At 58.1% G+C, this 15,799-nt stretch overlaps 1 protein-coding gene across 6 annotated transcripts in view; it reads right to left on the reverse strand.

The window, feature by feature from the left end:
* ARHGEF10L (Rho guanine nucleotide exchange factor 10 like) overlaps nucleotides 1-15,799 on the reverse strand; it is a 28,658-nt gene that overhangs the window by 3,847 nt on the left and 9,012 nt on the right. For 2 of the 6 annotated variants that reach the window (XM_027909708.1, XM_027909707.1), the window contains 24 exons: nucleotides 15,544-15,738; nucleotides 15,397-15,424; nucleotides 12,651-12,736; nucleotides 12,466-12,549; nucleotides 12,062-12,231; nucleotides 11,539-11,655; nucleotides 10,635-10,743; nucleotides 9,345-9,451; nucleotides 8,670-8,747; nucleotides 8,416-8,595; nucleotides 7,110-7,226; nucleotides 6,921-7,013; nucleotides 6,535-6,708; nucleotides 5,919-6,064; nucleotides 5,543-5,557; nucleotides 5,185-5,369; nucleotides 4,617-4,732; nucleotides 4,255-4,382; nucleotides 4,033-4,133; nucleotides 3,125-3,246; nucleotides 2,577-2,663; nucleotides 2,234-2,460; nucleotides 1,987-2,141; nucleotides 464-609 (listed from right to left, as the gene is read on the reverse strand). In XM_027909708.1, coding sequence (XP_027765509.1) covers nucleotides 464-609; nucleotides 1,987-2,141; nucleotides 2,234-2,460; nucleotides 2,577-2,663; nucleotides 3,125-3,246; nucleotides 4,033-4,133; nucleotides 4,255-4,382; nucleotides 4,617-4,732; nucleotides 5,185-5,369; nucleotides 5,543-5,557; nucleotides 5,919-6,064; nucleotides 6,535-6,708; nucleotides 6,921-7,013; nucleotides 7,110-7,226; nucleotides 8,416-8,595; nucleotides 8,670-8,747; nucleotides 9,345-9,451; nucleotides 10,635-10,743; nucleotides 11,539-11,655; nucleotides 12,062-12,231; nucleotides 12,466-12,549; nucleotides 12,651-12,736; nucleotides 15,397-15,424; nucleotides 15,544-15,738 — 2,966 coding nt within the window. Of the gene's footprint in view, nucleotides 1-463; nucleotides 610-1,986; nucleotides 2,142-2,233; nucleotides 2,461-2,576; nucleotides 2,664-3,124; nucleotides 3,247-4,032; nucleotides 4,134-4,254; nucleotides 4,383-4,616; nucleotides 4,733-5,184; nucleotides 5,370-5,542; nucleotides 5,558-5,918; nucleotides 6,065-6,534; nucleotides 6,709-6,920; nucleotides 7,014-7,109; nucleotides 7,227-8,415; nucleotides 8,596-8,669; nucleotides 8,748-9,344; nucleotides 9,452-10,232; nucleotides 10,326-10,634; nucleotides 10,744-11,538; nucleotides 11,656-12,061; nucleotides 12,232-12,465; nucleotides 12,550-12,650; nucleotides 12,737-15,396; nucleotides 15,425-15,543; nucleotides 15,739-15,799 lie in introns of all 6 variants that reach the window. The other 4 variants (XM_027909713.1, XM_027909710.1, XM_027909711.1 and 1 more) reach the window with 4 other exon arrangements.

Genomic DNA, 15,799 nt, shown 5'->3' on the forward strand with positions numbered 1-15,799 from the left:
CCTATTTTTTTCCTCCTTCTTCTGCCAAAAAAAAAAAAAAAAAAAGAAGATAAAAAATTCCCTCCTGTCATCAATAAAAAGGGAGCCTGGAAAGGAATGCAGTCCCCAATGCATAATTCATCTCCAGCACCACCCTGGGGCTGGATTTACCACAGCTAATACATGCAAACCGAGTTTGGGGCACTCCATGTGAAAATTAAAGGTGGGAGAAAAGGGGGTGTTTTTTTTTGGAAGCAGAAAGCGGCTCTGCAGCATTCCCTGTGGATGCAGCTGCAGGAGGGGGCTCGGCACCCAACACAGGAGGGGAGAGAGCCAGAAATGAGGGACAGCAGCAAGGAAAGGCTGGTTTGGGCAGTGCCAGGCGGGGATGGGCCCGCTCAGGGGGATCATCTCAACCCCCACCCCGGAGCCTCCCACCCATTCCCGAGGGATGCAGATCCACGAGTTCTGGGGATGCCCCTACCTGGGCACGGAGGGTGGTGGCCTCGAGCACGGTGACCTGGTTGGCACAGCTGGCCCACAGGGTGTCCTCCAGGGTGAGCAGGGCTCGCACGGGGCCGCTGCCCACGGCCAGGCGGGTGGGCGGCACTGCCGGCTCCCACAGCCCCCCTGCGGCACGGGGAGCAGGCTCAGGGGGCAGCACCCACTGGGAAAGCCACCCCTGTGTGGAGCTGAACCCCCCCAGTGTGTGCTGGGCTCACTGGGGACCCTCCACCTCTCCAAGGATCCCCATTCCCCAGCCAGAAGGATAAAGGGAGGGTTATTCCCCCCCACACCATTCCAACCCCTCCAAAATCCCCCTGCTCCCGTGCAAACAGCTTTGGAGCAGGGAACACTGCCCACCTGCAGCACTCAGGCACATTCCTTGTTGGAAAAGCCAAAAATCCCCCTTTTTCCCCATTTATTTGCTCTTCAAGTGACACTCCAGGGCCGTTCTGGAGTGTCCCTGTGAACAGCTTCCAGTCTGGATTTGGATGAATCCACCACCAGCAGCTTCAGTACATAATCACTCTCCTTTTTTTTTTTGTATTTCCAATGCCTTTTTTTTTTTTTAAAACTCAAACCCTAAGATCTGATGGATAAAAGAGCCCTTTGGATCCTCCAACCTCTTCTCCCATCAGCAGGGGTTTGCAACTGATTCCTCTTTCAGCAAATCCTCGTTTCAGCTATTTCAGGGGAGCTTTTGCCTTCCAAAAAAATAGGGGTAAGATTAAAAACTCCACCCTGCAGCCCTGCCAGCAGCTTGCTGTGCATTTACACAATCAAAATCCAATTAAAAGTGGCTTTAATTGGCTCCCAGGGTTGCTGTAATTTGGGAAAGGGGACGTGCAGCACCCAGAAATGCAATTTAAGGGGGTTTAGTGGCTCAGGGTTGACTTGGGTGCTGCTCCCTGCAGGTTCTTGGAGAAAACAAGGGGGTTTGTTCAAAAATAGGCCAAGTTCCACATTATTTGAGGCTCTTTCCTACCCTCTAGCGACGAAAAAAAGGTATTTACCCAGGCAAGCAGTCCCTGGGGAGGGATGAAAGCTCAGCCTGAGCCAGAACCAGGGCAAATAAACACGAACTCAAGCCGATAAAGCAAAGAGTCTCTGCGTGAGTGACGGTTGGAGGGGACCAGCTCCATTTACAGCACCAAAAAGGTGATTTTTGGAAGGCAAAAGCTCCAAATCCTTGCACATCCCATCATCAGACCCTTCCTGCAGCCCCCAAGCAAAGCCTTTGCTGCCCTATCCGGCCCTCAGCAGGATAATTTTCCCCCTGTTACCCGCCCAGAACAAATCCATTTTGCATTCAGTGAAAAGCAACAGTTTTCCTGCCCAGGGCTGCGAGGGGAAGGACGAAACTTTGGGGGTAAAACCCAATGAAAAACAGAGATTTATCACTATTTCAGCGGCCCCGGCACGAGAACCTCCTAATTCCACGAAGACCTTCTTATTCTAGGGTTTTTTTTTTTTTAGGTTTCCCCCCAAAAGGCGTGTCCTCACCGTTGCTCCGGGGATAGGCGGCCACGGTGCCGTCCTGCAGGCCGGCAAACAGGAACTCGGGGCTGTGCCTCAGGCACAGGATGGGCTGCATGCCTGGGCTTTTGCAGCTCAGCAGGCACGGCGTTCCCGTGTCCACGCTCCCATAGACCAGGATGCTGCAGAGGGAAGGGGGGTGGGAGCTGCAGGAGGCCCCGCTGCTCCCCTGGGGTGGGGGTGGTTGGGGTGGGGGCAGCGGGTCGGGGCTCACCTGCCATCCTGCAGCCCCAGGCACACGGTGGGGTGAGGGGCTGAGGGGGGCTGCTCGCCCCCTCGGGGCTCCTGGCAGCCCGGGGGATCGCCTTCCTCCGGCTCCGGGATGTATTCCATGCACAGCACCGGCGAGGCCACCGGGAAGGACTTGACGGTGCGCGGCACGGCGCGGTTCAGGGAGAAGATCTCCACCTGCCCCATCGCGCCCTCCTGGCCGCCCCCCACCTGTGGGGGCCACACAGCGGGGTCAACACCCACCACCACCCCAGGGGGGAAGGGGCTTGGGGACAGAATGGTCCAAAGGCGGGGGGTTTGGCCCCGTTTTTGGGGGGGTTGCTCACCCAGAGGTAGCCCTGCGGCAGCGACGTGCTGACGGCGGAGAAGCCCAGCAGGGAGGACTGCACGGGGTTGTGAACTGCAGCTCCGAGCTGGGGAGAGAGCAGGGCAGCACCCCCAAAATTATCCAAAACAACAGGCAGGACGGCAGTGGACACCCCAAAATCGGGGAGCCAGCCACAGCCCAGCTGGTATTTCCAGCATTCCAGGGTGGGCTGCACCATTTTCTGCCCTCACGACCAACTTGGGACGCCCCATCCACCGTGGGGTTTCTGCCCTTCTTCTCCAAAAGGATGGAGGGAAAGGGGCAAGGGAGGACCCAAATTACCCCAACATAGGCAGGACAGCAGTGGACACCCCGAAACTTGGGATCCAGCCACAGCCCTGCTGCTGTTTCCAACTTTCCAGGGTGGGCTGCACCATTTTCTGCCCTCGCGACCAACTTGGGACACCCTGTCCAGTCCCACCCACTGTGGGATCCTGGCCCTTCCTCCCCAAAATGAGGGATGGGAAGGCAAGCGGGGATGGAGAAGAGATTGCTCTTGGCTCTCACCTGCAGATCAAGAGCTTTGGAGGAGAAGGCTGGCATGTGGCACGAGAGGATGGGGCACCAGAAAGGGGCTTTGCTCTTCTTGTCTTCGTCGGGACAGAGCCAGCCCGGCTGGTTCTCCTCCCCTGCACAGACACAAGGAGGTCAAGGGTCACCAAGACCCTAAGGAGACCCCAAGATTTATAAGTGGAGGTGCAGGGCTCTCACCCCCAACCCCAAAGCACCGTTATCCATGGATTTGGGATACACCTCACCCCGTGCTCCAAATTATTGCAGCGCACGGCCAAGGAACCGCCTCCAGCAGCAGCAAAAAAGTCCCAAAAAACAGATACAGAAGGGCAAAAAACCACCCCCTGATGTGTTTCTTCACATCAGGCTTTAATGTGTTTTCATTTCTAACTCGTGGATACAGGATTATCCCCCAGGATAAAAAAAAAAAAAGGGAAAACAAAACACGAACTGTTAAAAAACAAGAGACTCATAACTTATTCCAGCCCAGGGGGATCCGAGCACTCAAACAGAATTTGAAATTATTTTTATTTTCTTCTATTAAATTTATTTTTGCTGCTGCAGTGCTTGAAGGAGTTATAGAGGGATAGGGATTGGGAAGTGGCAGGAGGCTCCTCCCTTGCTCATTCATCCCATTCCATGGAAAATGGGTCAGCCCTGACCCTGTTGCCATGTGAGCCAAAGGAAACCTGTCACTTTGTGTCTCCAGCCTGGAGATCCCACCCCAGAGCAGCAGATCCCAAAGCATTTGGAGCCAAAGCTCCCAATTCCCACCCTGCAAATCTCCAAGATGTTCTCCATGCCCTTACTCCCAGTGTTCCCCCCTCCCCTCCCTGCCCTGTTGGGGTTGGGAGTGATGCTCCCAAGCCTGGCTTTTCCAAGGAATGCTGGTGGCTACTCACTCAGGCCTATCTTGGCCAGGTGCAGGCGGTTCACCCAGGAGATCTTGCTCAGTGGGCTGGGGGTGATGAACACGACCATGACGCTGATGGGGCGGCCGGACCTGCGTGGGCAAAGCACCCCCTGGGTGGGTCCTCAGCATCCCTGGGTGGGGCCTCAGCACCCCCAGGGTGGGTCCTCAGCACCCCCAAGGCTGGGAGGAGACCCCATGAGCACAGACTCACTTGTCCGGCTTCCCAGGGAGCAGGAGCCGGAGGCGGCACTTGTTGGCAGAGTGGATCTCCTCCTCCTTCACCTTCATCATCCTCTGCAGGGCCAGGCACCAGTCCTGGGCCACTGTCATGTTCAGGTTCTGGGGGAAAGACAGAGGTGGGGGAAGGGCCCCCAAAACAAGCCTGAACCACCCCCAGATTTCATCTGTGGGGCTCCAGAGGAGGTGTCCCCAAGGACGTGCCCAGTGATCCCCCAGAAGGTGCCCAGAGACCCCCAAAGAGGTGCCCAGAGACCCCCAAGGAACCACGTGGCGCTTGGGAAGGGCCCAAGGCTGGTTGTACCCAAACCACGGCCCTGACAGTGCTGTGGGTACCTGGTAGGTGCCGTGCAAGGTGCTGATGAGAAGGGTGATCTGCTCCACCACCGCCAGGTCCTTCTGCAGGTCCTGCAGCTCCTGGAAGAGCCGTGGTGGCCCCAGGTAAACTTTATCTAGGGAGGAAAAATGGAGAACTGAGGTCCGTGGAAGATCCCAGAATCGGTAAGGTTGGAAAAGACCCCTGAGACTGAGTCCAACCTTTGACCCAACACCACCACATCAACCAGACCCTGGCACCAGGTGGTCTCTCCTTACAGACCCCCAGGGATGGTGTGTCCACCCCCCTCCCAGGGCAGACTGTGTGTGACTTTATCTTGCGTGGAGAACTGGAGAACTGAGGCCCACGGAGGATCCCAGAAACAACTGGGTGGGGAAAGACCTCCGAGATCGAGTCCAACCTTTGACCCGACACCACCACGGCACCGAGTGCCCCGTTCAGCCTTTCCCTAAAGACCTGCAGGGACGGGGATTCCACAACCCCCTGGGGCTGCCCAGTGTGTGAGGGAATGCTTCAAAGCAGCCCCCAGAGCCCCCCCAGCTCCAGGCTGGCGGGGTGTGCCCTCACTGTGCGAGGCCTGCCCGGCAGGCGCGTGTCTCTTGGCCCCGGCGTTGTGGATGACGACGTTGTCCTTGTCGTAGGCGCCGCTCTCCTGCCCCACCTCCACCACCTGCACCTGCGGGAGGGCCGTGCTCCACTTCAACACGTATTTGGGCCCCAGGGGCACCAGGCTGCTGATTTCCAGTTGGCCTCTGCCGAGGGGAGAGGGGAAGACGGGTGTAAATGAGCGGCAGGTGCCTCGGCTCGCCCCGAGCAGCGAGTCGTGCAAGCCAAGCCCCGTTTGTGAGCCCACACCATGCACCAGTTCGTGCCTGAACCCCCAGCTCGGGGCACACAAACACAGCAGACCATGTTTGGGACCTACCCTGCGTTCACCGGCCTGGAAAAGGGGAGAAAGGATTAATAAGGAAGTTTCAGGAGGAATTTAAGGAAGGTTTTCCCCTTGGCAGCATCGACCTCCCCCAGACTCTGAGGTTCCAGCAGGTTCCTGGACCCTGCACTGACTCCAGCACCAAGGAATGCAGGCTTGGCATGGAGAGTGCCAAGAATGGGGCAAAGAAACCCCAGACCAGGTGGGTTCCCCCTCAAAACAAGGCAGGGTGGCCTTTAAAGGTCCTGTCCCTCCTTGCGGTAGTTCCCCAAAAATCCCACCAAGCCAAAAATTAAGGTGGGGACGGGGTAAGTTGGGTGTATCTGCACTTTACAAAGCAATTGTGGGACCAGGGGGGACCAGCACGTACTTGAAGTTGATGTTGGCACAGACCAACATGTCGTTGAGCAGGAAAACCTTCCTCTCCTTGGACTTGATGAGCTGCCCCCGGTCCCCGTACACCGTCTCCGTCAGCGTCTCGCAGAGCAGGAGCTGCCTCTGCCCCGAGCTCAGCAGCTGCAAAGGGATGGAGCAGGTGGGGGGTTCAGCCTGGGGGCTCTTGGAAGCCTCCTGACCCAAAATCTGGGCCGGGTTTCCATTCTCACACGGATTTTCCTCCAGCCGGGCGCACGCGCAGCCCCGAGTTCCGAGGCTGCACCCTTTGCACCCCGCGTGTCCAACCACCCTTTTCTGGGCGTCTCTTCACGCCCTGCACCCCAATCCTGATCCCAGGGCCAAGCCAGCGGGTGCCCCGCTGCGGGTTTTGCCATCCCCAGCCCAGGAAGTGTCGCAAGAACTTCAGGCTCTTTTTTTAAACACAAACAGTTGCGAAATCGGGGGGATGAGACCCAGCAGCTCCTCCTGGGAGAGGAATTTTCCTGCGCCAACCCCAAGACCTGGTTTTGATTCGAGTCCTTCCAGGGAAAGCAGGGATCTGCAAAAACCCACCCATGAGGAGGACGAGGAGGGGAGGTCGAAGGGCCCACCTTGTTGAGGCTGCTCCTGTCACTGATGCTCTTGCTGAGCTGTTGGATTTCGGCCACCTGGTCGGCCAAGCGCTTCTGCTCGTTGAGCTTCTCCGCCAGCGTCTCCAGCTCGGTGAGGGCCAGCTGCAGGGACAGGCGGTCTGCGTGGCCCTTGGGGGTGTTCTTCAGCATGTCCTGGAGTAGGGAAAGGGGGGGAACAAAAATCACCCCGTGAAAAATCAGCCACGTTCGGAAGCACCTCCAAAACCAGAGCTTGGAAGGCGGTCCTTGGGATGGTCCCCAAACACGCCCCCAAGCTGCCAACCCTAAAACGTGCCAAAAAACGGGTGCAAAGGCACGTCCCAGGGGTGCAAGGCAAGGTGGGTGCAGGTATCTCTCTCCCGTACCTGCAGGAGAAGGATGAACTGAGGGAACCTCTGGATGGGTTTCACCATCAGCCCGTAGAGCGTGACCCGGTCAGCACTGGCCATCTGCCTCTTCTGTGGGGGGGACAAAGGCCAAAAAAAAAAAAAGAGGAGTTTTCACCCCAAACGGTGCCCAGCAGCAGGGTGGGCCCACATTTGGGGGGTGCTGACCTTGAGGAAGTCGAGGAAGGCAGGTTTGGTGAGACAGGCCTTCTTGATGAGGGACATGGCCGTGGTGAAGTTGTTGACGTAGTCGCTGTAGACATCCAGCACCATGGACTTGGAGAACTGGGGAGAGCACAGCAGAGCTGGGATGGTGTGGAAGTCCCCCAAAAGTGGGGGGTTAGCGTGTTTTTGGGGTGATGCTGAGTGTGCTGGTGGGACCCCAAGGCTGGAGCTGCGTCGCTTAAATCCTCCACCCGCCCCCCGGTGTCGCTGGGAGGGTCCAGGGGGATTTTGGTGGTGGCTGGGGCAGGTTCTACCCTGAGCAGGCTGGAATGCAGTCAGGGAATGCAAACAACACCAGCTCTCCTCCAGAGTGGCTGTGCTGAGCTCCTGCTGGGGCCAGGAGGTGTTCTGGTGTTCAGTTGTGCCCAAACCAGCCGGGTTCACCAAACTCCAAACACAGCCTGCTCTCGGAAGCAGCATCTGATGGATAAGCTGCTCCCTGGCCTGGAAATGTGTGAGCAGCACACTCTGCTACAATAAAAGCCCAGGCCACCTTCACAGGGGAGGGTTTTGCAGCATAACCCTTCTTGGGGTGGTTGTGTGGAGATCCCTCCCTCAGGTGGGGACACTCCTGGAGACTGAGAGAAAGGAATCTCCCCACAGCCGTTGGTCTGGGTGAGTGTAAACAAACCTCCACCTGACAGTTCTTTCCTTTTGCTATAATATAACTGCTCCAATAATTGCTTTACTATCATGCACCATCCTATCCTACAGCAGTAGGTTTAGCTTTTAGACTGTGCAGTAAATCATTCTGATGGAGATCTTCTGTCCGATCACTTGTACTAATAAATAATCCATTTGACATAAATACCCTCAGTTTGCCAGAGTCAAAACCTGCAGGACAGCAGTGGTTCCATCACACCTCTCTAACGCCTCACATTGAAGCTGGTGACATAATCTGAGGCTAAGATGGGATCCAGCTCCATCCCCTTGGAGTTAAGGAAAGTGGGGGGGGGCCTTTCTGCACCTCCTGATTGCAGGGCAGGGCTTCTTAAACAGCTTTGTCACAGCAGAGGGTGCGTTTCTCCTGGATTTCACAGAATCACCGAGGTTTGAAAAAGACTCCCAAGATCATCCATCCCAACCTCTGACCCAGGCCCGCCTCGTTACCCCGACCGTGGCACTGATGCCACGTCCAGTCTCCTCCTAAACCCCTGCAGGGTCGGTGACTGCACCCCCTCCCCGGGCAGCCCCTTCCAAGGCTGGATCGCTCCTTCTGGAAGGAGTTTCCCCCTCAAATCCCTCCTACCGAGGCCACGAAGAGGTCCCCGATCTTCTCGGCCGAGTCCCACTCGGCCACGCGGGAGGCGAGGGCGATCTGGAACATGGAGTGGCACTGCAGGATCTCCTTCAGCCGGAAAAACACCACCTGGCACTTCCTGGCGCTCAGCACCTTGGGCTCCATCTCCAGCAGCGGGTTCCTGTAATCCTGCGGGAGCGGCGGCGCCTCAGCACCCCAGGATCCGCGGGGACACCCCCAGCCAGGCCCCCCAGGGATCCCACCTGCAGGATGCGCTTCAGGGACTCCACGTAGCTCCGCTCGCTCTGCACGATGGAGCCCAGAATGTGCCGCCGCACCACCTGCGGGACAGCGGGAATCAGCCGGGACCCCCAGCCCCGAATGGTGGGGTGACCCAAACCCCAAATGGTGGGGTGACCCAAACCCCAAATGGTGGGGTGACCCCAAACCCCAAATGGTGGGGTGACCCCAAACCCCAAATGGTGGGATGGCCCCAAACCCCAAATGGTGGGATGGCCCCAAACCCCAAATACCAGGATGGTTCCAAACCCCAAATGGTGGGATAGCCCCAAACCCCAAATACCAGGATGGCCCCAAATACCAGGATGGCCCCAAACCCCAAATATCGGGATGGCCCCAAACCCCATATACTGGAATGGGGGGGCTCAGCCATGGTCCCAAACCCAAATACCAGGATGGTCTCAGACCCCAAACGCTGGGATGGTCCCAAACCCCAAATGCTGGGATGAGGGGTCAGCCATGATCCACCCCCCCCTAAACCCCGGGATGGGGGAACTGCAGGCCCAGCTGGGGCAGAAATGCTGACACAGCATCACTTGGAGCTGACTCTCCCTGTCCCTGGTTCCTCAGTCACGGGACTAGAGACAAGACAATTTTCCCCCAAATCCCCCCAAGCCCCCAACCCACGCCAGTCCCACCTGCTGAGGGCTCAGCCCCTCGGGCATGGGGCCCAGCTCCGGCGGTGGGTGCTTCATGTCCGACACCGTGACCTCCAGGAACCCCGTGTCCTCCTCCTCCGAGTCCCCTGCAGGGAAAGACACCCCCACAAAATGCCAAAAAAAACCAAGTTTAAACTTTTCGGGGTCTGGAGCTCCATCAGCTCCGTGGCAGGGGATGTGTTTGGGTTTGGAGGTGAATCCCAGAGTTCCTCCCTGAGCTCACACCACAGTCACCAGACACTGGGATGAGCCAGGCTGGGAGCAGGGAGAGGACAAGGAGAGTCCCCACTCCCAAAAACCCACCCTGGCTGGGGAAAAAGCCCCCTTGTCCTCTCTCCAGGGGCAGGTGGAGCAGGGAAAATGGGAAATAAGAAGCCAGAAGCAGCAGGCAGAGAAAAACAGGGAAGGGGAAGGCACAGAGATCCCTCACCAGAGGCTGAAGCAGCAGAGGAGGAGGAGGGCGAGCGAGCCAAGGAGGCATCCCGAGGGAAGCACGGCCGCCTCTTCCACATGGCCCCCTCCGGCCACCCGGCCCATCCCGGGAGTTATAAATAGCCGGGAAGGGGCAGGACCGGCCGGGCTGGAGGGGAGGGCGTTGGCAGCCGGCTGACTTTTTTTCCTTCCCTAATTTTGGCCGGGACAAATCGCTGCCCTCGGCTCCGCCAGCTCCACCTTCTCCCCATCCCCACGTGCCAGGGATGCTCCCGGGCGATGGGAATCCCTCCAGCTCCTCCCAAAAGCGTCGAAGCCCCCACCCCAGCGAGGCAAAGCCAGGGTGGGGACGTGCAGCCAGGCCAGGGGAAACACACACGCGGGATCCCCCGGGAAGCTCCGGCCGGACCCCGGGGCCGCCCATCGGGATCGTACCTCCCCCGTGCTGCTCCAGGGACACCCTCGAGCTCCGGCGGGAAGGCGGCGGCTTTCCCGCCTCCTCCGCCCTCCTCCTCCGCTCCCCATCCCCTACGCGACAGCAGGAAAGTCAGGAAAACCCCTCCTCAAAGCCGGTATTCCCGGGAAGATCCTGCTCTGTGACCAAAGACACCCACGGGTGCTCCCAAAGGGACATGGAGCAAGAAGGGACCGAGCTTGCACAGGGATGCCAAGAGTGGAAAACAGTCAAATAGAAGCTTAAAATGCAGAAAATAAATCGGAAATAAAGGAAATGCTGAAAGGGATGGGGATTCCTGGAGATTATTTTTAAAGATACCCTAAAAAAAGGTGCCTTTTTGGCCCCGGAAGGGGAAGGGGGGGTTGGTTTTCCCCGCTCACCTGGTGTTTCTTTCCGGTGCAGGAACGTCACCTTCCTCATCACCGCGATCTTGGTCTTCTCCAGACCATCCTTGGTGCCACTTTTGGCCGCTTTCATCAGCTGGGTCATCTGGGGAGGGGGAGGAGAAGGATCGGGAGGCTCAGGCAGCACCGGGATCCCATTCCGGACCCAGATGGAGCCGTGTCCTTCCCCTGGGCATCGTGCCCCACTTGGGATCCAGATGCAGAGGCATCATCCCTGTTTTCCCATGCAGCAGGAAGGGGAGGCACATATCCAGGGAACAGGGATGCTCCATCCTGTGCCCCATCCGTAGGGATATGGCCGAGTGCAAGCGGGATCATGCAGCCAAGCGAAGCAGAGGGAGGGAAGGGAGGCAGGAGCACATCCATCCCCTCCTTGTGCAGGGATTTTATGTGGGGGAGAGCAAAGGGGGCGGGGGGGAAGTGTTGGCCTTTCACACCTCAGATCACAGCGTCTCAGCCCAAACTTCCAGCCAGGAAACACCTGGATGGTTTGGGGGCTGGGAAAGGCTTTGCGCTACGGTTCTCCCAAAAATCTCCTTCCCCACCCGATTTCCACCACAGAGCAGGGGAAAAAAAAACCTTGTCAGATCCATCTATCCCGTGGGAAACCCGGCGCCGTCCGAACACCCCTTTAAAAACAAGGAAACACCCCAAAATCCAACGGTTTGGGAAGCTGCAGGACGGGGAGCTGCAAGACAGATGGACATGAGAGGCAGCTTTGAGGTGCTTCACTGAGTTTGTTTCTCTTTTTGGGGAGGATGAAATGGGATGAATTCAGCCTGGAGAAATTCCACGAGGTTTTGTTGTTGTTTTTTTTTTTTTTTTCCTCCCCCTGGGAAATTTGGGGGAGAAGGGACAAGGGATGGCGGAGGGACAGTACCTTCCAATCGTACTTCTGCTTCAGCTCCTGCATGTCCTTCCCCCCAACTCTTAAAGCCAGGATGTCCCTCTTAGTCCTGGCGTATCTCTCCTTTAGTCTATTCAGGTCTGGAGAAAGCTGAGCTCAAGCAAACCAGGCAGGAGGAGGAGGAGGAGGCAGAGAAGAGATCCAGGTAAGCAGCAAAAACCAAACAAAGAGCAGAAATCCCCCCAGAGCAGCAGGGCCCAGGCAGCACCATCCCAAAAGCCTGGCTTGGCTCGAGCAGGGAAGGGAGCAAGCGCAGGGAAAAGCAGCAGCCAGGCTCCAGCAGGGCCCAAACGCAGAAGGAAAAGGGGGAAAAATGAAAAAGGGAAGGAAGGAAAACGGAAAGAAATGAACCCCCCCCGAGTTTGGGGCTGAGCCGCAGCATCCTCGGCTTCACCAGCCACGGGAGCAGCTGGGCTTGGTGCTCCACTGCCTTTGGACAAGCAAACCCAGGGAAAAAACAACAATAATGGTCATAGAGGGGTGATGCAAAGGTTACCTTGGGCTGGAAGGACGCTCGGTGTTTGGTGGGCTCGGCTTTGCTTTCCTCTGCAGAGTCCTCGCTGTAACTCTCGAACTCGCTGGAGCTCCAGCCCAAATCCTCGCTGATCCGGGACCCCTCTCCTCGCTGCACCTCCTCATAGATCAGGCTCCTCTCCCTTGCCGCTCCTGCCAAGGAAAATCCAGCTCCTTTCCCTTACAGGAAGGCAAATTCCCTTCCTCAGGGCCCCCCAGAGACACCCCAAACCCTCGCACCTCCCTCCCAATCCCACTGGTTTGCCCCCAGCTATCCCGCTCCACATCCTCTTTGAGGATGGTCTCCTTCCCTGAGTGCCTCATTTTATCCAGCTGGAAAATGGGCTCCTAGCCCTTGGGAAAGGGCGGGGGAAGGTCTATCCCTACCATCCTGCTCGGCATCCAGGCTTTCGCAGGGAACGTCGTCGTAGATCACGTCGTCCTCCACCTCCGGGAAGGAAAACCGCTCACCTTTGATGGACAAACCCCCCCCGGGGGCTGGCTCAGCACCCAGGCTGGAGAAATCCTTCCCAAGCCTTGGCAGGGGGGGTTGTCCCAGCCTCTGGACCCACCTCGGCAGATGCTCTCCCTCTTCCAGGTCCGGGTGCGGATGGGGGGGTCTCCCCCAGCCTCCCCATTGCTCATCCTCACCGGGGCCCTGTGGGGAGGGGGGGTCAGGGAGCATCCCAGGCTGCAAATCCCTTGGGATTGGGTGCAGCCAAGCCCCTCCCCACCCCCATTCCCATTCCAGGGGTTCACAGGCCCAAAATAAAGCTTGTGTGTCCCCCCTGCCTCCTCCCATCTGCTTCTTCATGGATCTGGGGGGTGCCCCTGGTCTCAGGGTCACACTCAAAGATAATGCAAAACACCCAAAATTGGCTTTTTTAACTTCAGTCCATGTGCTGCTGCAGGGCAGGGGGTGTGCCAGCACTGGGGAGCACAGGGAGAGGGTCCCCCTCTGTTCCTGGTGGGGTCCTGTCCCTCTCCCCACACCCTGTTCCTGCTCTGCCAGGGGTACAAGCCCTCCTTGCAGCCAAATTTCCAGCTTTTCCCCCCAGATCCACAGCTGGGGAGGAAACCAGCCCCTTCCAACACCATCCCAAGGGGATTCTCCCCAATCCCCTCCAGCTGGGGGCTGGAGGAAGCCCCCACCACCTACAGCCCTCACAGACCCCCAGGGCTGGGGGGTGCACCCCAAAATCCCAGAGATCCCTCCCCTTGCAACAGGGAGAAGTTGGGGAAACTGAGGCACAGCACCAGGCTGAGACATCAAACAGAGGGGATAGACCCCAAAACTCCTTCAAGGGACTCAAAATCCCCCCCAAACCCCCCACACCCCACCAATGCCCCCACAGACCCCCAGGATTACAAAAACTCCAAAACACCAGGGCACCCCCTGCTTGCAGAGCTTTGGAAAGACAGGAAGTTGGGGAAACTGAGATTCAGCACCAGGCTGAGACATCAAACAGGGGGGACAGGCCCCAAAGATCCTTCAGGGAACTCAAACCCACCCAAAATCCACCCCCCTTAAGGACTGCAGCTGCACCCCAAAACCCCGGGGCTCCCCTGCCTGCAGCCCCTTCACCGGAGAAGGGGGAGAAGCCAGGGCAAGGGAGGCTCAGCACCAGGCTGAGTGCTACAGTCTCACACTCCCTGGTGAATTGACCATACCAACAACAGCCTCTGCTGGGACAAGACAAACATCAGGCCTGAGTGACTGTCCTGTTGAAAAACAGCTCATGGATCTCTCTGCCAAGGTGGGGCTCTCTCTGCTCCTCCTGCCAAGGTGGGGCTCCCCCTGTTCCTCCTGGGTGGAGGGAGCCGGGCCGAGGGGTCTGAACCCAGCACAGCTCACACTGAACTGCAGCCAAACCAGGGCAGCAGGCCAGGGTGGGGAGGGGGGAAAAGGGGATATCCCTGGAAAAGAATGGCAGTGGGAGGGGTTCAACCTGCCTGACCATGTGAGGGGCTGTGTGGGGAGCACTCCGGGACACGACCTGCCCTGTGCCCACCCACCCCTTCCCCGCTGCCTCTTGTCCCTTGCCTGCTCCTGCTGCCCACCAGGCAGCCCTTCCCGAGCCCAGGGGACCCAGAGCCGGGGGGAATTCCCTTTGTAAAATGTGGGAGCCCTGTTTGCCCCCCGAGCCACAGGCAGCTCCCTCTGTGCCCTGGGAGGAGCCCTGTGTGCCTGGAGGAGCTCCCTGTGTGCCTGGAGGAGCTCCCTGTGTGCCTGGAGGAGCTCCCTCTGTCCCTGTGTGCCTGGAGGAGCTCCCTCTGTCCCTGTGTGCCTGGAGGAGCTCCCTCTGTCCCTGTGTGCCTGGAGGAGCTCCCTGTGTGCCTGGAGGAGCTCCCTCTGTCCCTGTGTGCCTGGAGGAGCTCCCTGTGTGCCTGGAGGAGCTCCCTCTGTCCCTGTGTGCCTGGAGGAGCTCCCTGTGTGCCTGGAGGAGCTCCCTCTGTCCCTGTGTGCCTGGAGGAGCTCCTTGGGTGCCCTGTGGGAGATGCCTTGGAGTTTTTAAGATCTGTGGCCAATACGGGGTGGGGAGGGAAGATCTGGGAGTGAACAGTTCTCAGGTGGGATGGATTAGCACTATAAAACTGTAAAGCTCAGGTAAAACCCCAGGACAGCCGTGTGCACCTGAAGAGCGCTCACTGAGGAGCTGCTCCCTGTCTTCTCTAAACCAACGTGGTTTGGAGAATTTCCTCCCATTTTCCTGGCATCCCGGGGAGCCCCGTTTGCCAGGGGAAATGCCTCTGTGCCCCAGGACCAGCCCCCTGCTGTCTGTGGCTGTGACTGCGCCGAGGCAGAAAATACCAAATAATGCCAGTGAAAGCTTCGGTAACAGTGCTGTAGCCTGTTCTGTTCTATATAGATATATATTTGTCAGTAAAGAGCTGTTATTTTTCTTTTCCACACCTTTTGGCCTGAAGCCTCCTAATTTTGAAGTTGTAATAATTCAGGAGGAGGAGTTTGGGTTTTTTCTATCCTGCCCTCCCTTAGTAAAATATTTTGTTTTGTTAAAAGATGCTGGGACATCAAACAGAGGGGACAGACCCCAAAGGTCCTTCAAGGGACTCAAAACCACATCAAATACCTCCAAATTCCCCCCAAAACGCCACCAAAGCCCTCACAGATTCCCAGGGCTCGGGGATGCACCCCAAAATCCCAGGGATACCCACCCTTGCAATGGGGAGAAGTCGGGGAAACTGAGGCACAGCACTGGGCTGCGACATCAAACAGCGGGGACAGACCCCAAAGATCCTGCAAGGGACTCAAAATTGTCCCAAAGCCCTCCAAAATCCCACTAAAACCCCACTTACCCCTCCTGGGTCTCTGGCACCAGCCCCTCTGTGGAGAGGAAAAGCAAAGAGAGGCCGTGTTGGCACCCACAGGGGACCCGGAGGGGACACCAGGGACAGCGTGGGGACATCGGGGACACGGCGGGAATGCGGGAATCGCGCTCTCACCACCCTCAGAGCTGGTCCCACGCCGGCGGCGTGGGGGGGCCCGGAGAACAACGTCCCCCCTGGGATCAGCCGCGGAATCCTCCTCCTCCTCCTCTTCCTCCCCCTCCTCCTCGCTGTCCTCGAAGTCAAAGGCTTCACCCACGTCCTCCCCCACCGCGGGCACCGGGCTGGGCGGCTCGGGGGGCACCGCAGCTCCTGCCGCGGGAACACGGGAAATGGGAACGGGGGACACGGGAAATGGGAAAGGGGGACACGG

Source organism: Empidonax traillii, unplaced genomic scaffold (assembly GCF_003031625.1).
Source record: "Empidonax traillii isolate 1590-97213 ecotype Southwest subspecies unplaced genomic scaffold, ASM303162v1 scaffold2317:size36473, whole genome shotgun sequence".
NCBI classification, from domain to species: domain Eukaryota; kingdom Metazoa; phylum Chordata; class Aves; order Passeriformes; family Tyrannidae; genus Empidonax; species Empidonax traillii.